The sequence below is a fragment of the Leuciscus leuciscus genome (genome assembly GCF_965113295.1).
Source record: "Leuciscus leuciscus genome assembly, chromosome: 3".
In the NCBI taxonomy this organism is placed as follows: domain Eukaryota; kingdom Metazoa; phylum Chordata; class Actinopteri; order Cypriniformes; family Leuciscidae; genus Leuciscus; species Leuciscus leuciscus.
The window spans coordinates 60,656,079-60,680,125 of record NC_138727.1 but is presented as its reverse complement, the minus strand read 5'-3'; the positions used below and the strand labels follow the sequence as shown (position 1 = coordinate 60,680,125).

The following is a 24,047-nucleotide window of genomic DNA, read 5'->3' as shown; positions in this document are numbered from 1 at the left end:
CTGTGGATGTGGCTTCCGCAGCGTATGCCTTCCAACGAAAGGTTAACACTTTCCCAGTGATCTTGTGGAACAGCAGTGACTTTTTCTGGCCTAAGCCCTGTCCTATCTCCGCCTCAATATGTGGGAGGGTCAGGAGCCTTTTGTCTGGGCACTGGAAGGTGGCAGCACTAATGGCATTTTAATAGGGATCCCAATCAGTCGACGAACGACTGAAAGGGAACATCTCGGTTACGTATGTAACCTTCATTCCCTGAAGGAGGGAACAGAGTCGTAGACCCATCGTCACTATTGCTGGACCACCGCTGACCGGGGTCCGCTCGGCTCCTCCGCGAAAAACAACTGGTGCGTACATCCACTTCCGTATTTATACCCGCGCTGCGGGGCGGAGCGTGAGATGCAATTCACGCACGCCAATGTACATTGGCTCATTTTAACAATACTTGAAGATGATAGGCTCCCAAAGCGTGATCCCAATCAGTCAACACGTCGACTACGTCTCTGTTCTCTCCCTCAGGGAACGAGGGTTACATATGTAACCGAGAAGTTATGTTTGCTCTTCAAAACGTTCTTGTAAACATTTAAACATGAATGTACAGACTCTTAATTTCACTGTTTATCATCTGTTTGCTGTCTGATGATTATAATCACACACATAATATCACAAACACAACATTAGAAACATTTCACATTCATCACATCTCTGTCTAGGCTGACAAATATGTTAAGCTGAATTCAGAAAAGCAAACTATATATTACTCTTACTGCCATATAAAGATGACACTGTGATACTTAGCCATAGAGAATGTAATGATGACAATGTGCATCCAAATAAAATACAGCAAAACTACATTAAAACCCGAAGTTGTCGCTTGTTTAAAGTGGTATTGGTGTAAATTTACCAACATAAACAATACAAATGTCTGTCAATCTCTGTCATTGATTTGTGAACTCATTGTTTTTATTTAGTTTGATCTGAAAAGTAAAATGGTCAAATCACACTAATTTGTAGATCATAAACATTTTTCAGTCTTTTCCTCAATGCATCACTTTAAGTAAATGTTGAAGGTGAATTAGTGACTGATCAGTTGTTAATCTTTATTGTCTTCTGTTCATCTTCTGTCTCTCTGTTCAGTCTCATGTGTCTCTCTGTGGGTTTCCTGAGTAAGTGTGTTTAATTAAACTGAACTGAGACCCTCAACCTTCACATGTTTTCTGTGGCTTTGAGCTGGACGGAAAAAACTGCCTGTTCATCACACAAACACACAAAAACGCCTCCAGTGTTCGATTAAATATTCCAAAAACCAGAAGGTGAAAAGTCTCCAGATGACCTACTACTTCCAGTGAGATCCTGAAGTGTGAATGTGATGGACACTTTACCCATGAGGCCACAGGAGAGGGTTTATGAATGATAATGAAGCGACTATGACGCTGATCATGGTGATACATACATTTAATGGTCATGGAGTAAGAATATTTGAAACTTGTTTGAAAGACTATGACGAAGATTCAAACAAAATAGTCTTTAATCCAAAAGTCCAATGAATACAAGAGAATAACGGGGAAACACAAACACATAACTGTGACGACACCGAACAATGAACACAGGGAACACCGGGCTTAAATAACATGGAGAAATAATGAGATAATGAACAGAACAGGTGAACAGAATCATTAATCAGACAAACTAGGAAACTGGGAAATCTACATATGATAAATACAATCTGTTTATACAGTACATGTCTCATATGGTGCTCAGTTTAGACCCTGTTTACTGTGAATCAGTCTGTATATTTACTGTAAATGCATCAGTTTATCTGCTGTCGTGAGATGATTGACAGCAGCGTATTCACTGTAATCCTGATTATTCCTGAAACTGACACTGTCAGGACAGTCAGATTTCTTGTGGAAATTCACCACTGCGTAATTCAGATCCTCAGCAGATGTGATGCAGCGCTGAGAGTCACCAGTGCCTTTCTCAACTGTAGCAGAGGAATCAGAGGGGCTTGTGGGTAATTCTCTCTGGGCGTCTTTAATCTCTTTGTGATCACAACCAGCGTGAGAAACCTGAAGGGAGACAAAACATTTATGTATTTAATAATAATTAGAATATTTAACACAGCTCTGGAGATCCTCAGTCTTTAAATCATCAGGTAATGTAATTCATTCTCATTAATGATCAAAACAAACATTTCTTTTCCAATCACAGTAATTCTACAAACCTCTTCATTGTTTCCTGGTGTGACTTGAGATCTTTTGGACGACGGATCTGTCAAAGACAAGAACAATTGAACAAACAAGCTGGAGTTATTGCATGAACAAAAGGGGAAATAAAAAGGTCTATACAAATGTGAATGTATCAGTTTAAAACGTCCTTTTAAAGAGAGTAAAGATGGAAGAATGAGTTTTACTGTGAGAGCGACGCCTCCTGACGAGAGTCACGGTCACTAACACGAGTCCAGTGATGATCAGAAGCACACACACACACACACTGACCGTCAGAGGAGAGCCTGAAAACACCAGAGAGTCACCATCTCAACCACAGACACAGATGAGTGTGTTTCAGAGTGTGTTTGTACCTGTTACAGGAGACGCAGATGTGATCACTGGAGAATTAAACCATGATGATGATGTTGTTCTGTGACGGTTTGTCTCTAAAACACAGAAAACTCAGTGTCACAAACAGTGTTTTCTTTCTTTCTCCACTCACAGATCCTTCACTTCCCCTTTCTCACAGACGCTGATGTCTTTCACACATTATTCAACCATCAGACATGTTTCACACACAAAACCACACAGTGCCGACTTCTGAGCGTCATGAAACTGTTTGCAGGATTTAAAGTGTTGCTGATGTGATGATCTCTTTGCTAAGGACTTTAGCACATGCATGTGTTGTTAACTAACAGTAATCTGCAGGAGGTTTGAGTTAAATTGACGTTTTAAGAAAAAACTTAAATTAAATATGTTAAATTAAAACTTAAATATGTGGACTGAAATATGTCTAATATACTAATATATTCAGTAATGTACATTACTAACACAGTATAATATTAAATGGCAGTTGACAATTGGTTTCCTCAAATGAAACGAGTTAACAGTTTGTAATTCAGTGAATGATATTATTACAGTAACACTGTAAAGTAGATTACAGTAAAGATCTGTTTCACAGCTGCTCTTGATTTGAGAGAGAGAGAGGAGAGAGAGGGGGGGGGGGGGAGACAGAGATAGAGAGAGAGACAGAGAGAGAGAGAGAGAGAGAGAGAGAGAGAGAGAGAGAGAGAGAGAGAGAGAGAGAGAGAGAGAGAGAGAGAGATTAATACAGTGGGAAGTGAAACTAATGCTTCACATGTGCTTCAGTTGACAGTGACATCTGATGGAAACATTCACAAACAGCAGCGGTTCACATTGCAACTATAAGTGCAGGTTTCTGATTGATCAACATAATTCATATCACAGTGAGATATGACTGACAGAATAGAAAACAAGAAGTACAACAAAGTCCAGGGACAAACACAGAGAACACATGAAAGAGCCCCTCTTAAGGACAGGATTCTAGACGCTCCACAAAAAACAAAAGTCCAGGAGGGAGGTGAATTTGGGAAGGAATTGAGGGCCAGGCTTGTGTAGTGGAAGAGAGCCTGGATACTGAGAGGTAGACAGTGGGAAGACTTGTATAGCCCTCCAACTCCAAACATGTATATACACAGGGGCTAACAAGCTTAACAAGAAATCGAGCTAACGACACACCTGAAACCAACATGAGAAACTACAAGAGGACTACAAAGATGGCCGACAGAACAGGAAACAGGAAGTATAACAAAGTCCAAGGACAAACAGAGAACAAAGGACATAATTAATAACAGTACAATACGATTATTTTGTATTACAAGTTTTCTGAAATGGTATGTTTAAATATGCAAATGGAGTATTTTATAGGAGCATTTCTAAAACAGAAATCTGAACATTAGAACTCTAGTTTAATTTTGTTGAAACATTAACGTTTTATTTAATTTTTTTATTATTATTATTTTACATAAGGTGTTTTGGATTTCTCTTTTTTATCACTCCATAAATCATAAAACACTGTCAGAGAGAAACAGCTGAGCATATTTTCAAGAGTAAAATGTGAGTGTGATCTCCTGCTGGTGGAAGAGAGTGGTTCAGGTGTTCAGCACCATGGACAGAGATTCTTCAGAGATTCATCACGATACACAAACACATTCACAGTCTGTCCAGATGATCTTCTGTCATCATCAACATCAAATTACACTTCAGAAATGTCTTATGATGCTGGATAAGTGACCTTCAATGAAACATTACATACATCAACAAATCATAAATCAGTTTATTTGAACAGATGAGACTTCTGTAGTGAGCAGATATTTATAAAAGCAATAAGTTCCATGAAATGATTCTTTACAGATGTATTTTGGCTTGGTTTTGTGTTGAGGATGTTCACACTTGATCATCATACGACCTCCTGAGAGACCAGTAAAAAGGGGTCACTTGCGCTTCAACAGCCTGGTTGGTGCTCACGGAACAGGACACAAAAATCAAAAGAGGAGAACCAAGGTCTAGCTAGGACCAAGGAGCAGGACCGGAGCACACAACGTTTAAATGATGACTAACATTTTGACGCCCATGCGTCTTCTTCAGAGTCAAACAGTCAATGGCAACGATGTACAGATTTTAAAGAATAAAAATTCAAGGCATTGGCCACTGGCCTAGGTGGGTGTGGTACATCAATTAACCAATCCTATACAAGCACTCAGGTGAAGACCAAAAAGAAAGAAAAAGTGTATACATATAACTTAAACACCTTCAAAAAAAAAAAAGGAGAAATACACGTATACATAAAAAAGTATACACACAGACCCGCTAGCAACATGTATACAAGTGCCTCAAAATGTGAACTATAAAAAGCAAGAGAGGCCCAGTTCCTCATTAAGACCATTAGGTTCCACTATGTTAAGAGTGAAAATCCAGAAAGCCTCTCTTTGTACTAGGGACTTCACTATATCGCCTCCTCGTTGGGAGGGTAGAATTTGTTCAATACCCCACAATTTCAAGGACGCATTGGAGCCATGATTAGCTTGTACATAATGCCTCGCAATTGCATAGTCCATATTACGGTTCCGAATTGCTGCTTTGTGTTCTGCAATGCGTAGTTTAAGGGGGCGTTTAGTCTGACCTACATACACCAAACCACATGGACATTTCAACATGTAAATCACGTGGGTGGTGTTACAATTAATAAAATAATTAATCTTGTAGTTTTTACCTGACTGGGGATGGAAAAATTGCTTTGTGTCATTTGAGTTAGAGCAATGGGTACAATGCCCACATCTGTAAAAACCCAAGGGAGGAGCCGGCAACCACGTAGGTTTTGGTGGAGGGCTCATGGTCGTGTGAACCAACCTGTCTCTAAATGAGCGAGGACGCTTAAAATTAATATGCGGCGGTTCTGCGCATATATCTTTAAGAGCTGGATCGCTCTGCAAGATGTGCCTGTGTTTCTTACTGACATGCTTTATTTCTCCGCCAATATGAGATAAATCTGTGGAGAAGCAGAGTCTTTGCTTTGAGGCACGTTTGGTTTTAACCAGGAGGTGTGATCGTTGTGTCGATCTGGCTCGTTCATAGGCTGCGGAGATGTCGCTTTCAGCATAGCCCCTACTACGAAAGCGATCTGTCATTTCTACTGCCCCGCGCTCAAACTCGGCATCGCTACTACAGTTTCTTCTAAGCCGTAAAAATTGGCCAATGGGAATATTTTTAATAAGTTGTTTGGGGTGATGGCTATCTGCTCTGAGGAGGGTATTTCTGCTAAGAGGTTTGCGATAGATCGATGTTTCTAGACCTCCTTGGGAATTTTTGTAAATAGTCAAGTCCAAGAAGTTAACATTGTCTGTAGAGTGTTCTACTGTGAATCTCAAGAAGGATGTGGTAGAGTTAATATAGGCCATGAATTTATCCAGTTCAAACGAAGTCCCCATCCAAATGAAGAAAACATCATCAATGTATCTCTTCCAAAGAGGGATTTTAGAAAGGAATAGGTTGTTCACAGGGTTATCAATAAATGTAGCTTCCCATAAACCCATTACTAGGCATGCGTACGACGGTGCAAAGCAACTACCCATACTGACCCCACACTTCTGTAGGTAATAATAGCCCGCATATTGGAAATAGTTCATTGTTAACACAACTTCCGACAATGTCAGTAAGAATTCATTGGGAGGAGCTATATCAGTGGCCCGTCTTGCAAAGAAGTGTAGTAACGCCTCAGTCCCTGCTTTATGAGGAATGCATGTATATAAACTTTGCACGTCACAAGTTACCAGCATGAAATCATGGTCACATTTAAACGAATCCAAAAGTCTCAATATGTCAGATGTGTCGCCTAAATAAGATGGTAATTCACATACATATTTTTTCAAGAAGAATTCGAGATAATGTGACAAAGGTTCAGTTAGACGTGGTGGATCAATAAGGGATTTATGTATTTTGGGAAGTCCATAAAACACGGGACATACAGGATGTTTTACAGTCAAAAAATCGTTTTCTTTTTCAGAAATCCAACCCCTTTGTAATGCCTTCTTCAATAACTGATCAATCTCCGCTTTATGGTGTATGGTGGAGCGACTGGTCTCTCCGCTCCTGAGAGACCAGTCGCTCCAGACACGCCCACTTTAGCTGTCAATCACAAATATCTGACTGAATCAGTGTCTTCATCAGTTTGAATGTGACATTTAGCAAATACTGAAACTTACTAGATGACGCTGATAGTTTGTTCTACTCGCCCATGATGTGCAGATGAACAGTATTAATAATGGAGTAACTGTACGAGTGTCCATTGATCCAAACTCCACATAAATAAACTCCTCCATCATCTGGAGTCACAGCAGTAATTCTCACAGTTATGAGTTTCTGTTTGTCATCATGTAACCCCCTAGACTAGAGTTTTACACTGTTCTACACTTTTGTCAGATATATGCAGTACCGTAGTTTCCCTGTAGGGGCCGCTATATAAACTGGTTGACTGAGACGTAGATATTGAGAGAAGAATACTGTTCTTAGCTGAGACACGAGGTGATCAAGCGCTGCTATTGAACTGTTAGTAATGCACGATTATCTGACAAAACATGTTTGAACTTTTCATATAAAATTGCTGAAGTATGTTCATGGGTTTCAAAAGGAATTCCAATTGATGTTGATTGAGAAACATTACTTCTGCGAACTCTGGTGAGTTTATGTGTTCAAAGAAATGTTTAGTTGATGTGCTTTAACTGATTAATGATCAGAAAATTGTATTTATGTTATAGTGAATGAAAAAAACAAACAGTCAGAGTTAAAAGATGATATTTATTGAAAGTATTTTTGTATTTCAATACACGTTATACAAATGGAGATCAGGGGAAACTGATATATTTAATTCTTGATTAATTAATTCTATGATGTTCGGGAAAAAAAAATATACGTGAAAGTGAGTATTTTTGAAATGCAGATGATTAATCTGTGTGTTGAACAGAGATTTATTTGTGCATATTTAGTATGCTGACATGTACTGATGTTAATTAGCTAAGCTAACACGTGTGTAGGAACATGTGAGTGATGCTTTTGTGATTTATTGTTCTCATGAGTTTATTGTATGACAAGCATATGTGAATCTTGAGAGATGTTAACTGTGAATTGTGTTTTGTGCAGAATTTTTTTTTTTTTTTTTTTTTTTGATTCCATCCTGTGACGTGATCCACTGTGATCTTATGTGAGTTATGGCGAGCCGGACTGTGATTTGGTGAAGGGTCAACTACACGTTCTACTGACGTTCAACCCGGACCTGTTTGCATCGTGGGATACTTTTCAATTACAGCTAAGCTGTTACTTTATACACACACTACCCGGGGGTAGCAGAAAACAAAGCCTTACATACATATACATTCATTTTACTCTACACCACTTTTTGACTTTTGGACACTTTATTTTATTTATTTTTTGGACCTGTTATGCACAACCTGGACTAAATATTGCTTTTCCCCATTTCAGATAGTGCTGTGTTGGGGCAAGACATCGATACATTAACTTGTTCTTTTATTATTTGGTTATTAAATGTTCTGTGTACAGTAAATGTGCTGGCTGTTAGCTGATTCACACTATTTGGCCCAAAGTTAATTTTTATCCTCCTAAGACAGGGTTTCCGCGGGGTCTTAAAAAGTCTAAAATTCTGAACTTTAAATTTAAGGCCTTAAAAAGTCTTAAAAACGGCCAGATTTTCATCCTAGGTCTTAAATTTCATTTAGTCAGGTCTTAAAAAGTGTTTACCCTCGTTCATTTCCAGAAACGCTGGCCGCAGAAAGTTATAACAAAGTAGCAAATAAGTATCAAGTTGTAGCCTACAAAGCGGAGCTCTAGAGCACGGGTCTCCAACACGTCGCTCGCGTGCTACCAGTAGCTCGTGGCTTGATATGAGCTAGTTCGCCAGAGGGCGTTCACATATCGCGTCTTTTGCGCGCTCAAGTTTGTTCAAATGTAGGCGCGCGGCAAGCGCACTCATAATTGAAGCGACACGCTAATATTTTTACCAAGCGCAACGAGATGAAAAAAAAATCTAAACTTTTCAGAATGCCGCAAACGCACCGCAGGTCATGTGACAGGAACCAACCAATCACCCCTTTCCATAACAACATTGAAAGCTCAGTCAACATGAAGGATGGGGGTGCACCCAAACACTAGCTAATGTGTAAATGTCAGCAATTTATCTTTTTTGACTCATTCTTTTTATAAAAAAATTATTTAAAGGTTGAAATATGAGGTTTATCTTTGTATAAAACCTTTTTTGTCAAAACTTTATTTTAACTTGTACATGTTAGTAGATAACATGTTGCAAGACAAATCTGGCCATCATTTTTAATGGTATTTTAATGTTTACGTAAACAAAAAGTGCATATTGATGCTAATCAATTTATTTACAATTTTTTGACATAAAACTTGTTGAATTTACTTCATTCTGTAGTATTAGTACTTTTTGAACAGGATTCTGTGATAACCGTGATAATTTTGGTCACTTTAATCATCTCATCATTTCCTCTCTAGTTATGATCAACTAAAATCAACAATAATTGTGTTTTTACAGTATAATATGCAAAACTAAAATTTTCTATTAAAAAAATATCTACCTCTCTCACACACACATCAGATAATCATAGATAGATAGAAAGATAGATAGATACTCTAATGATACCAAGGTAACTATCTATCTAACTTGGATAATGTGTCGTGTAGGTCTTAAATTTCAATCTTTATGGTCTTAAAATGTCTTAAAAAGGTCTTAAATTTGACTTACTGAAACCTGCAGAAACCCTGCTAAGAGTTGAACCTAGCCCTATTCTCATACATATTCAGAGTGATACAACACTTATGGTGTTATATTGACAAATCTTACAGTGTTACAATCAGAAATACTGAATCTTTCTTTCCTATACCATATGCTGTAGATCATCTCAACTGAGTCTTTTCCTTCTTTGAATATTATCTTGGTATCATTAATATGATTAGGCCTATGTGAGTATTCACAGCTGAAATCGTCAGTTTCTCCAATATCCACCATCACTCTATTTGACACTTTACAACATGATTCTGTGATACACAAAATAAATAAATATATTTGGCTCTGATATGATCAGTAACTCAATAACACAAAAACTCTGATCCTAAAATGACTGACCTTCTTTCACAGTCAGAGTCATATCAATGAACCACTGGCCATAAACACCAATCTGGTAAGTTCCAGCATCTTCTGTGATTGGATCTCTAATGTAGAGATCATGAGGTTTTTTTTAAATCATTGAAAAATGAATCTTCTTTCATTAATATATTGATCGTGTTTCCTATTATTTATTATTGTTATACTCTGTTGTTTTCTCATGTATGTTGTGTTATCTTTGTGCAAAGGCTTCCCTGATCTAACAAGAAGACTTCCTCCAGAATATCCAGTGACACTGACGCATCTCACTGCACCTGTCAATCAGATTGATACTGTGATCAGAAACCTCATGAACAGAAAACAGCATCATTACTGCAGTGATGAAAGAGAAAAGCTCTGACCTGAGATCAGGGAGAAAGTGAAGAAGATGAGGAGGATCTTCATTGTGAGTTGAGTTCAATCACAGGATGTTAGTTTATAGTATGACATCATATGGATAGATCTCCTTTGACTCAGTGCTAATTTAAACACTGAGAAAGAGCGCCATCTGGCTGAAGTTTTCATGCAGATTCTCATGAATATCATAGTGGATGATAATTTTGGATATTTCTATGCCTGCTGTTTTAGTGGGTGGCTAAACACAGACTAATTAAAGGTAGAGTAGGTGATATGTTCCAGACTTTTTGTTTTGTTTGTTTTGCTGGTTGAAAGTCTCTTAACATCCTGATAGCAATCACTAAGTTAAGACATCTAAATGTTTTTAAATGCATATATATCCTAAGTGGAAGGTGTAGGACCAATGTTTGTCCAAGCTGCATAAAAAGTACAATATTCTACCTACCTATGTATTTTCATACCTCTGCGCACCTGCTCGCGCAGACATCATCAGTGTGTTTCATGCTATGCAGAGTTAGAGAGAAGTCAGTCACAGAGCAGCGCAAACGGAACAGCAGTTCCTCCTGAACCAAAACAACCAGCTTATGCTGCGAAAATCATCCTGCCCTTATCATTCACATAACACAATACATTGATTTAAATCTTGTAAAACACTTTTTGTTTGTAAAGGCAATATGCGCAAGGGGCGTCAACGATTCAACAGCATCATGCATATTTAGTGATTCACACCTGAGGAGACAATGGGGCCCGCATACCTAATGAGCCATTCATTCAGGTGTGTCACCTATAGCCACAAGAAAGAATGCAAGAGCAATATATATATTCTACCAAATTGGTTCACAGTTGGAAGCGTGTCAATTTTTATTTTTTTTTCACAAATTTTGCTTGCAAATTGTATAATATCCAAGGAAAACATGTCTAGTAATTGTGCAGTTAATTCTCATACTGTATTTTCAGTTTTGGAATATGTATCCTCTCCCCAAATTTATCAATAACAAAACACAATAAAAATTATTTAAATAAAAGGCTTATATTTACCTTTTAAAATTTGTTTACATCTACCTTGTAAATATATATTTTTTTATTAAAAAGGTTACAATTACAACAACAATTGAAGTGTAATCTTTCTTTGTAAAAACTAAAGTATACATTTTATCATACATATTTCAAAGTTAAGGATTCATTACTTCGAATATAGCCTACATTGACAAAACATACTAAATTTAACATATTAGCAAAAATTGGCAAACAAAAGCTTATTTGAGGTGGCAGATATTTTACAGTAAAAATGTGTAATCTATCCAAAACTAATCAACGAAATGTTGTCCTTCATTTGTCTGTAACATAGGTCTTTCGTTTTTATTATAAGGAATATAAATGTTAATTTGCAGTTTAATACGTTGCTTATACAAATACATTTTATTTCAACATATTTCAGTCGATTTTTACTCAGTATAGCAAAATAGTTTGCTAAAAGCAGATCATTCATTCACACACAGAAACGCAATTCAAATTTAAACCGTCTTTTCGTTCATTCATTCACACAGAAACGCGATTTACTTGAGAATGAAAAAAAACTTACTACAGTATTCCATCCGTTGCTCCTCGAAATACCAGCACTTCTGAGGTACGTTTTCCATTATTATTATTCCTCACAGCGCTGCGAGACAGTGAAGACAAGTACACTGATCTGAATAAACTTGATGTGTTTTCTCAAGCTGATATGTGGGCGTTCACAGTTTGTATGGGATCGTCTCAGTCATTTGCGTTTGAATAGCGCGTGCTCTCCGTGGGCGGGGCAGATTAAAACGTAATGAGCTGAGATGAGAACGACTGAAATCTCTCTCTTTTCATAAAGATAACATAAACAGAGAATATTTTTTTATATATATATAAATTACTTCATTTAAAAGAAGAGAATTCAAGCTTCATGCCTGTGTGTCTGTATGCCTGTTTGACTGAGTATTCGCTAAGTTATGGTTCATTTTCGGACGCGTTTCAGAATGGACTTCACTGACAGAGAGAAGGCAGAACTCACTTTGTGTTTATTTTTCTTTATTTGGCGAAAAGTACAACACTTTGTTTTTATTGTGAGTATACACAAAAATAATACACATTTAACAGAATCGATTGATGTATGAAACTTGTTTGTAATATCAAAGTCAACAGAGCAAAATTAATCTCTTTTGAACTGATAAAAAAAAAAGCGAGCTGGTATCGCCGGCGATACAGCCGACCCCAGGGGGTTAATAACTGAAGTAAAAGAGAAAAGTGTGAAAACCCAGCAGAGAGTTGAACCTTTGGGAAGGAAGACTGGAAGCTTGTTAGCATCCCTCAGATTTGACTGGAATTATGTAAATACTTCCTCTCTTCCTGTATTTGTCAGAATATCTCTCACATTTTATTTTACACTAAAGGTGTTAAGTTTAAGCAGAGATGAGAATGTATACTGCAGCAGTTTAATTAAAGATAATTCCAACGGTTCAGGTGTTAGCCTGGTGGCTAGTTCCTATAACAGTGTTCCTATAACTACCTGGTGCGAAAGCCCCTCATGATCACCAAGGAAACAGACACTAAGGACACAGGAACCATAGAATGAAACAATAAGAGCCCTTGAAAAGAAATCGAAATAAATTTGACAGTACGAGATGGGGGTGGAGAAGGCCCTGACGGAATGGGCAGAGTGGGATGCCGTGATGGACCCAGAGGGATGAAGACCCTCAGAGCCTTAGGCAGTGCAGTCCAGGGCAGAGCCGGTGAGATGCAAGATCTCCCTTGTTCTACAGTCAAGGAAGCCAAGAGGCTGGAGAATCAGGGTGATGCCACTGGACCAGAGGGCCAAGGTTGAGCTGGAGGATTTGAGGACTGAAGTGGAGCTTGGGGCTTGGAGGACCGAGGTGCAGCTGGTGGGAGTGAGGACGCAGGTGGAGCCAGATGACTGGAGAATCAGGGTGATGCCACTGGACCAGAGGGCCAAGGTTGAGCCGGAGGATTTGAGGACTGAAGTGGAGCTTGGGGCTTGGAGGACCGAGGTGCAGCTGGTGGGAGTGAGGACGCAGGTGGAGCCAGATGACTGGAGAATCAGGGTGATGCCACTGGACCAGAGGGCCAAGGTTGAGAAAGAAGATTTGAAGACCAAGGTGGAGCCGGTAGGAGTGTGAATGCAGGGGGTACAGCCAGGAAGCCAGACAGAACCAGGAAAGGAGGCATAGCTAAGGAACTGGACGGGACCGGCGGTGCTACGAGACTGGACTGCACCAGCGGAAGAGGAATGGCCAAGAAACCAGAGTTTACAACAAGCTGGGTGTGACCGGTGAGGAAGGAGAGAGCCCAGGGGTGGGAGTCCATTCTAGGGTATCCAGATCAATCAGGCTCTGGGGTGTACACTATTAGAACCATCTATTGCTATTAGAACAATCATACCAAAGACTAGGTGATAAAAAACATTTAGCTCATTTATATTCTGCTGTGTCTCGTCAAGCAGTGAGATGACTGAGAGCAGCGTATTCACTGTAATCCTGATTATTCCTGAAACTGACACTGTCAGGACAGTCAGATTTCTTGTGGAAATTCACCACTGTGTAATTCAGATCCTCAGCAGATGTGATGCAGCGCTGAGAGTCACCAGTGCCTTTCTCAACTGTAGCGTAAACACAGTTAGAAGAAACAGAGGGGCTTGTGGGTAATTGGGCAGTGGCATAAACAGTGCCAGAAGAATCAGAGGGGTTTGTGGGTAATTGTTTGTGAGTGTCTTTAATGTTCTCACAATCACAACCCGTGTGAGAAACCTGAGGAGAGACAGAGAAATTATTTAAAGCTCTGAATATCATTAGGATGGAAGGCATTAGACATTTAATTAAACATTTTATACAGTAACTGGACTCACAACTTCATGTTTCCCTGGTCCAGTCTGAGACGACGAATCACCACCTGCCAAAAACAAGCGTCCTTTAATTAATGACATCATACATTATCACGTTTGAACAATTATGTCTTTTGTAAATGTTTTTTAAAACATCATCAAATATCTACATTTTGTATTTGTAGCCAATAGGTGTCGACAGATTCAAATTGGAAAAACAAATCTTTGTATTTTAATCTCAGTATAAATGGAGAGTTTCTATATCTAAAGTAGTTAGGAAGTTTTACCTTGAGACTGATACTTCTTACAGAGAAACAGTAATAAGAGTCCAGCGATGATCAGAGAAAGAAGAACCAGAACCAGAGGAACGATCAGAGAAGAGCCTGAAAAAACTAGAGATAAGGGACTGTTCGTTTTTTTATTTAAGGGGCCACCGGAGGAGTTTTGAGATCTGTAGTCAAAAAAGACATGACCCTCCCTTCACCAGCAATATTTTTTTTTATGACCCTCCAAAATGATTGTGAAAAAAGGCATGACCCTCCCCAATAATTTATTGATTAGCCTACTTCTGTACTGGTTTGCGCTTGGCAAAGATGTTCAGATAGCCATTGTTTTTTTTTTTTTTCAACCATAAACTCTTGCTTTCTCATCTTACTAGGGCTGTAACGATAGACCAAACCTACGATTCGGTTCGTATCACGATTTTTGATTTGATTTTTAGATTTGAAAAAAAAAAATCATGTTTTCGGTGCTATTATATGTCAAATATAGCAAGGAGACATTTTAATTGTTTATTAATAAACAAGTGTTTTCTGTGTCGACTGCAAAGATGAAGTTGACGATGCGTCGCGATCTTCGCAGAACTGAACTGAGAGAAATGCACATTTCATACGGATTAGGCTACATAATAAGAGAATCAATCAAACTTCAGCATCACTGATGACAGATTAACTACACACACTGGACAAAGAGTGAATGCTGAGAAATGTTTTTATCTGCATCTCTGACTTTAATCATAAAAACATCAGCATGAGCGATGAGTCCATGTAATTATAAAGTCGCCCATTATTAGAAAACCCTCATTCCTCCAGATTCACTCTTTCGTGTTAAACACACAGGAGGCACATAAATCAGTGACATTTATAATGAATTAAAATCATATTAATTAGAGCCGACCCACCCTGTCAGCTATCATAACACTACACAACACTCATTTCAATAAAACCAAGACATTTAACAGCCAATTACATTTGCCACTAGATGGAGCCGAAGGTTAAAATGACATCTGATGAACAGGACGAACAGGAAATTACAAACACAAACTCTAAAGAGAGTCAAAGAGACTTTATTAATTGAATAACTATAACTGACAGACTTTTAACATTTGAACACCAAGACATTTTATAACACACACTAATCTTGTGCTTCCCTTTGATACTGTCAAATCCAAAGTCATTCCACATTCAACAGAAGTATTTGTGATATCTATATTTCAAACAACCTGAATAAAAATATTTTTGATAATATTACACAAATTCACAGCATCTCTATAAGGAGTGGAAAGTGTGTGTCCATCGTTTCTACAGAAACCATTTCCTGTTTTTATGACATACACAAGAGCCTGAAGCGCATCTCGGTTCGAGTAAAAGAATATAAAGAGCAAGAGCCAAAGAAAACCACAAGCTGAAAACCACAAGAGAAACCGTTTCTCTTCAGCTCACTGACCACATATATCCTGCAAAACCTTACAAACACATTTCAGCACAGCAAACCAACTCACACTCCCTCTAGATCAGGGAACGGCAACTGGCGGCCCGCGGGCCAAAACTGGCCCGCCAGCAATATTTTCTGGCCCGCCGGATTATTTTGGTAGTCCTAAATGCTGCACAAAACTCTTCCACTACTTGAGAAAAGCCGTAGTCGCGCGGCGATTTCACCGCCGCATATTGTGTGAAACGCCCATAGGGAATCATGCGGCGCGGGATTACATTTTAAAGTATAACTGTGCGTTCACACCGGACGCGAATAGCGCGTCAAATTCGCGCCTGCCGCGTCTAGTTATACGCTTGACCACTTTGTGTCCATTCGCGCGTCAAAAGACGTTAGCGGTCAGAACTCTGGTGTAGGCTACTTTGGACGGAGCGGGCGGTCTGACTGACAATAGCCCACTCGCACTCCCGAAATCTTTTGACAGCGTATCCGCACTTAATTCTGACCACCTGTACAGCTATCTCTGAGGAGCTGTTTGGTACTGAAACCATTGTCAGTCAACAACATTCTTTTTTTGCAAGGATGTTTGAAATAGTTCGGCAGAAAATAGCCTACTTCATTTCGTCAGTATAGGGCAATATGATTTTCGTTTATGTTGCTTAGAAATTTGAGTGATAGGCTTTGTCCTATTTAATTTATGTTATTTATATTTCTTTTTTTTTCTGTGGCATTTTTTTTCTCTGCTGACAGTACAATGTTAAAATAGCCTACTATTTATATTGACACGAACACAATTTTTGCGTCCTGTTCCGTGAGCAGCACCAACCAGGCTGAAGCGCAAGTGACTCCTTTCTAATGTCTTTAACACTAATTTATGGATTATAAAGCGAATTGTATCAATGAATTGTAAACATAAGCAATACTGGTGTAATGTGTGCTGATCTGTGATCTGTTATAAGTGAGTTAGTTGAGTCTGTAGTAAATGACCGTGGCGTAATCAGAGTCAATCTTGTTCTTACTAACAGTGACTGAAGCTTCACTGAGAGACTCTTCATGCTTCTGGAAACTGACAGACGTGTACAGGAGCCAATCAGAGAGGATTGTGGGTAGTTCATCATGACTGTTAATCTGAGCATGAAAAATTGAGAGAAAATGTACAATAAAAGGAGAAAACATCACATAAGCACAACATATGTACAAACACACACACACACACACACACACACACACACACACACACACACACACACACACACACACAAACAAACACACTGTGACTCACCAATGTATTTTTCTCCTTCTTTCTCTTTTCTGATGTCGAGGCTCTTCCTAATTACCCAAAACAAAATGAATCAATTAGTAAAACATAGACCAACTAGATCAAACTGGAGACGAACAGCATCATCTGAGACAGAAACTCATTGAGATTTTACTGTTGCTCATTGAAGCAGAACAGAGAAACTCAAATAACTTTAATTATTAATTTGTTTCAACAGATAATAAATGATCAAACCTTGTATCATGTGTCTTAATTTACACACAGTCAGAGTGAATCCACCAATCAGCAGCAGACTCACACACACACACATAATGATGATCATGGAGAAACCTGAAAATAAAACACACAAACACACAAACACAGTGCTTATTAGAGAACAACTAAGATACACATGAATTCAATATTATCTACACAAATATTAAAATGTATGATGTTCATTTTCAGCCCTTTTCTATCCTGCATAAATGTATGTTTTCACACTTATGGGTTATTACAGTTTTTTACAATTGCTATGACAGATTTTTCAATACTTTTAACAATTTTCCAAAACTCTTAACACAGTTAGCACTACATCCGTCTGTATAAGCTATACTATTAACACATTTCTTGTTGCTTTAACACAAAATGCATACAATTAACACAAATTTAAAATGCTTGAACTTCTTTTACACACAAGCTCAAACAAGACCAAAACAATGGATTTTTACTGCCAAATTTACCAATGCTTTAACACTGTATGTCAGAACAGATAACACCATGTTCTAAACCTAACCTTACAGGCTAAAGTCAAGGTAAACAGCTGCTTATATTGTGAATTGAAACACAAATATATCCCCTGTATTTTATTCTAGTCTTACTGAGAAACAGCTGATTGAATAATAATTAGAAGATGACTCTTTTTTTTATTTTTATTTTTTTATTCTTCTGGTGCTTTTTCTGTTCGTATATTTTGTATTTTCACATTATTCCATTGCTAGTGAAACAGCTGATTGAAGTTATGCAAATATGGGACAATGTGGCATTCCACCATTCCCATCTAGTCACAGCCTGGTTTGACGCCCATCAGAGGATGATGTCCATTTTCCTTGCCCCTTACTTCCCTTTCCTCAACCCCATTGAGGAGTTTTCTCAGCCTGGAGATGAAAGGTTTTTGACCATCATCCACAGGACCAAATGTCCTTCCTGTATGCAAAAGATGTTGCATACCAAGACATCACAGTTGAACACTGCCAGGGGTGGATAAGGCATGTTACTGTAAAAGATTCTTCCCAAGATGCCTTGCCAGAGAAGATATCAGGTGTGATGTGGATGAGAACATGTGGACAAATGCAGAAGACCGGGCAGATTAGAAGATGGCCTTTTCTGTTTGTATATTTTGTATTTTCACATACAGTAATACTGTAAATGGCAGCTATGCATATTTTTGTTATCTTGCAGAAATGTCCTGTTGCAAATAAAGCCGTTACTGCAGCAATTCTGTCTCTGTCTTCTTTTTTTATAAACCATACATTCTATAAAGCTACTCTAAGAAGGGTCATTTATTTTGTTGTATTGCATTTCTGCTGCAAAAAACAACAACAACAACAAAATGCATGCATTTACATTACAAACAAAACAAAAATGTAGAGCGACTTCAAAAACAAAACAAAAAAACTGCAGTGCAAAACACAATCTATGATCAATACAATATACTGTATATTGTATAAGGGCAGACCTGACACATAAAATAATGCAGTTTCTGTAATTTCAGCTGATGATAGTGTTTTTTTTTTGTCATTGTGTTATGATTGACTAAATGTTCCTGTTGGAAGAGAACATGTGTTAGTGTTTTGAATAATTATTTGATTTTGAAACATGTTTGCAATGTTTTGTTAGACATAGTGTATTGTGTTAGTGTATTATTGTATTTAGAAAATTAGTTTTGGAGTTTAGTTTACAATGTGTGATTTTGAGCATGCAATTAACCGTTTTGCCAATTGTGTGTTTTAGGTGTGTTGGTGCGTTAAGAGTTTAGGAAACTTGTTAAATGTATTGAAAAAACTGTCATAGCGATTGTAAAAAACTGTAAACATTGTTTTAAAGTGCGAGTAAAAACATTTTATATTAATTAAATATTTATTGAACTCTGATTGCAATGTTTGTCATAAAGGAACTAGTTCAGTATTGTAAATGTTCAAGCTTCACATTTCATTTATCATTATTTTTTATGAACCTAGATTATTCTGCAGTAACAAGAGTGTATTTTAGTCTCTTCTGCAGACTTACACATAAAACATGTTCTTCTTCATTTGTCTCTGTTGAGTTTTGTGTCTCTTACTGAGACTCTGAACCTTCAGCTCATTTGTTTGTGGTTTTGAGCTGGTGTGAGAACAGCCTGTTCATCACAAACACTAAACACTTCCTGCATTGTAATGTTGCTTTATGTTTTTATTTGTTGAGTGTCACTGTTAATGTCAAATATTAATATAAAATCTAGTGCTGCCAAGATGATGTCACATCTTTAATACACAACAGTTATGAATTTGAAATGAGTTTTTATTTTATAAATTTTTTTATGCTTAATGCTAAAATAAAATCTTAATATTCATGCTAAGAATAGTTTGACAAACTTAAAATCAGCCAATTAGATTATTTAATATTCTATCTTATGATAGTTTTAAGTTTACATTTGTCACACTTCTGACTTGGCTACACACAAAAAATGCAAAGAGTTAAATTAACACTGCTCAGAGCACCCCACTCAAAAGAGTGTTAAAGTAACTCTTAATCAGAGTTAAAGTTAATGAGACAATTAAGTGATTAAGTGAGGATTGAGCATTAGTGATGAACACCTGCTGTTAACAAGCAGAATCACTGAAGGAAAGAGAAACACAAGAACTACAACTGACTTCAGACACAGTCTTATATTAAATCAACTGAAGAGAAAAGAAGACATTAAGGCCATGTCCACACTAATACGTTTTCGTTTGAAAACGCATCTTTTTCTCTCCGTTTTGGCCTTCCGTCCACACTGAGACGGCGTTTTTATTAATGAAAACGAAGCTTTTTGAAAACGCACTCCAAAGCGTATACATTTGAAAACGCCGTTTTTGCGTCGTAGTGTGGACTGTAGTGTGGACTGTGAAACCGGAGGGATTTAAAAACGATGACGTAAATTTAGTCATGTGACGCATATTGTACCAATAGATATTCATGTTTATACCAGTATTGTGCCTGTTATGTGCTATTCACTTTCACACTGTTGCTAAAAAATATTCTACATTGCACCCTCTTCATATCACAGTCCTGCAAAGATGACAGAATTTAGCCTACTCACATTTGCTGTCCTGCGGTGATACATGAGAGCAGTCGCGTTTTAGACCAAACATATGGTGTCTGCGTGTGACCTGGACGCATCAGTGAATGGTGAGATATTTTACTAAATAAAATTATCCTGTCAGAAGAATTGCGCGATAACTTCATTATTTATTTTTCCATCTGAATCATATCAGTGAGCTTTTGTGGGACTCCACAGTTTTACAACGAATGGTAAAACAACTGTTGGAAAGCATCTTTTGCAGCGATTTTTGTGTGAGCATATCAGTGAACACCCCCTGACCACTCGGTGAGTTTCACGTCTTTGTAAACAAAAGTTTAATGCGTTTTAGGAAGGATTGTTCCAGTGCACATATGCAGCCTTTGTGGAGGTGGGGGGGAAAGCGAAAGAAACCTAAAATTCTCGGGACAGCAGCATGTGTCCAAATTTCAATCTTAACCGTTCTATTTAATCAGAAACGATCTGTAAACAGGGCTTTAAGTGTAAAATACCGAACTTGTCCTTTAATGCTAAAATGAAATCTTAATATTCATGCTAAGAATAGTTTGACAAACTTAAAGTCAGCCAAGTAGATTATTTCATATTCTATCTTATGATAGTTTTAAGTTTTCATTTGTCACACTTCTGACTTGGCTACACAAAAAAATCCCCAGTGTTAATTAACTCTGCAATGAGTTTTACTGTGAGAGCGACGCCTCCTGACGAGAGTCACAGTCACTAACACGAGTCCAGTGATGATCAGAAGCACACACACACACACACACTGACCGTAAGAGGAGAGCCTGAAAACACCAGAGAGTCACCATCTCAACCACAGACACAGATGAGTGTGTTTCAGAGTGTGTTTGTACCTGTTACAGGAGACGCAGATGTGATCGCTGGAGAATTAAACCATGATGATGATGATGATGATGATGATGTTGTTCTGTGACGGTTTGTCTCTAAAACACAGAAAACTCAGTGTAACAAACAGTGTTTTCTTTCTTTCTCCACTCACAGATCCTTCACTTCCCCTTTCTCACAGACGCTGATGTCTTTCACACATTATTCATCCATCAGACATGTTTCACACACAAAACCACACAGTGCCGACTTCTGAGCGTCATGAAACTGCTTTAAAGTGTTGCTGATGTGATGATCTCTTTGCTAAGGACTTTAGCACATGCATGTGTTGTTAACTAACAGTAATCTGCAGAAGGTTTGAGTTAAATTGACGTTTTAAAAAACTTTTTTTTTTTTACTTAAATATGTCTAATATACTAATATACTCACTAATGTACATTACTAACAGTATAAATATTAAATGGCAGTTGAGAATCAATTTCCTCAAATTAAACTAGTTATTTTTAATTCAGTGCATGATATTATTACAGTAACACTGTAAAGTAGATTACAGTAAAGATCTGTTTCACAGCTGCTCTTGATTTGCTGTTTTTACAGTATTATTGTAGTTGATGATTTACAGGCTTGCTGACAACCAATATTGTTTTTTTTTTTGTTTTTTTTTACAGTGTGTGTATAAAAATCTAACAAATCCTGGCAATAAATGGCATTATGAATATAACAGATTGTGAGTGTGTTCATTTAAATATTATAATAAGCATTTGATTTGCAGTACAGTCAGAATAAACTGTTGTCCTGACATTATTTACTGAAACAACACTGAAAACATGCTTTCTGTTATCAGCAAAACAATGATTAATAAATCTCACGGTTCGGTCCAGTAGAGAATAAAGTTGAGGTTTTTATTAACACAATGATTAATCAAACAAGCTATAAGGAACAAACTATATATCACACACACATAATGACCTAAAACTGAAACTGATGTGGGAATAATCAAAAACCATGGAAACCAAGGGAAACAGAACATAAGCACAGGAAATGAAATAAGGAACAAATTGAATATAATACAAACTAAGAGTCCATGGAAAATTTAAATTGACATTCAATTGACTTTATAATGATAAAGATCTCATGTTTTCTCAGCACTCTCAAAAATAAAGGTTCTTAATTTAATGTATGGTTTCATAAAGAACCTTCAACATCCATGGAATCCTGGGGGAACCTTTATTTTGAAGAGTTTTATCTGGTCTATTAGCATCTAGAGGTGTTCATTATTATTACTGTAATTATGTGTGATGTTGTGGAGCTCATCATGGGTTTGAGGGTCTCAGTTACTCACCTGTTAAAATCTCCAGATTCACTTCAGTGTAGGAATCTTTTTTTGTAGTTATATCAACTCCACAGTGGTACGTCCCAGAATCCTCTTCTCTCAGATCTCTGATGGTCACAGTGAAGACTGATGAACTTGTGTCGTCATACAGAGAGAATCTTCCAGACTGAACCCATTTATCTTTCTCATTAGTCCTGATGAGATCAGAGCACCACTTAGACTTTGGGTTAACTGGCCTCTTTCCTTTACAAAAATACTTTGTATTTGTTGTAGATCCTTTTTTATATTTGCATGTGATGTTGACGACTCCTCCAGAATATCCTGTCACACTCGTGGAGCTCACGACACCTACAACAAACCAGCATTTAAATTCAATTAGTTACTGCTTCTTAAATTCCACAACATGAACTGAAGTTAAAGACTCTCCTCATCAATTCTGTGCTGTTTTTCATGATTTACTCTGAATTCAGATTCTTACCAGGAATCATCAGCAGAGTGAAAGTCCAGATGATCTTCATTCTTCTCTCTTATTAAATGATCTTCTCTGTTGTTAGTAGATTCAGTTCTTCTGAAGCTCTCGATGTGTGTTCAGAAGAGTTTTGAGTGTTTCTTTCCTGGTTACATGTTTAACATGAAGAGCTGAATGTGACAGAGACGCCCACTTCCCCTGAGAAAAAGAGAGAGAGAGAGAGAGAGAGAGAGAGAGAGAGAGAGAGAAGAGAAGAGAGAGAGAGAGAGAGAGAGAGAGAGAGAGAGAGAGAGAGAGAGAGAGAGATAGAGAGAGAGAGGAGAGAGAGAGAGAGAGAGATAGAGAGAGAGAGAGAGAGACAGAGAGAGAGAGAGAGAGAGAGAGAGAGAGAGAGAGAGAGGAGATAGAGAGAGAGAGAGAGAGAGAGAGAGAGAGATTAATACAGTGGGAAGTGAAACTAATGCTTCACATGTGCTTCAGTTGACAGTGACATCTGATGGAAACATTCACAAACAGCAGCGGTTCACATTGCAACTATAAGTGCAGGTTTCTGATTGATCAACATAATTCATATCACAGTGAGATATGACTGACAGAATAGAAAACAAGAAGTACAACAAAGTCCAGGGACAAACACAGAGAACACATGAAAGAGCCCCTCTTAAGGACAGGATTCTAGACGTTCCACAAAAAACAAAAGTCCAGGAGGGTGGTGAATTTGGGAAGGAATTGAGGGCCAGGCTTGTGTAGTGGAAGAGAGCCTGGAGACTGAGAGGTAGACAGTGGGAAGACTTGTATAGCCCTCCAACTCCAAACATGTATATACACAGGGGCTAACAAGCTTAACAAGAAATCGAGCTAAGTTTCTTGATTATTACGCAGGAATGAGAGTATAGTTCCTAGCCATATCAGCCTAGAAAATCACAACTTTTCATTTTCCGTCGATCTTAGTACACGGTTTAACTACAGAAGAGTCAAGTTTTAAATAGGAAAAATATTTAAAATCTTTGGTCATTTTGAAAGAAATGTTACTGGACTCGTCAGAATCAATGATCTATGCCAGTGTTTCCCAAACTTTTTTCTGGGGACCCACATTTTAAAGTCGATAAATCCTTGTGACCCAATAAACATTAGGCCCATAT

At 37.8% G+C, this 24,047-nt stretch overlaps 2 protein-coding genes across 2 annotated transcripts in view; both read right to left on the bottom strand.

Annotated features, from left to right (window-relative positions):
* The window catches only part of LOC309493668 (polymeric immunoglobulin receptor-like), a 282,931-nt gene that overhangs the window by 18,064 nt on the left and 240,820 nt on the right, over positions 1 to 24,047 (bottom strand). The window contains exon 11 of the mRNA XM_082162859.1: positions 16,948 to 16,994. Within this exon, the coding sequence (XP_082018985.1) occupies positions 16,948 to 16,994 (47 nt within the window). The remainder of the gene's footprint in view (positions 1 to 16,947; positions 16,995 to 24,047) is intronic.
* Positions 20,942 to 24,047, bottom strand: part of LOC309493864 (CMRF35-like molecule 8) — a 46,239-nt gene continuing 43,133 nt past the window's right edge. Inside the window, exons 2-5 of the mRNA XM_082163139.1 lie at positions 22,915 to 23,103; positions 22,446 to 22,784; positions 21,112 to 21,201; positions 20,942 to 21,042 (exon numbers count right to left, since the gene is read on the bottom strand). Coding sequence (XP_082019265.1) covers positions 20,999 to 21,042; positions 21,112 to 21,201; positions 22,446 to 22,784; positions 22,915 to 22,954 — 513 coding nt within the window. The 5' untranslated portion in view covers positions 22,955 to 23,103 and the 3' untranslated portion in view covers positions 20,942 to 20,998. The remainder of the gene's footprint in view (positions 21,043 to 21,111; positions 21,202 to 22,445; positions 22,785 to 22,914; positions 23,104 to 24,047) is intronic.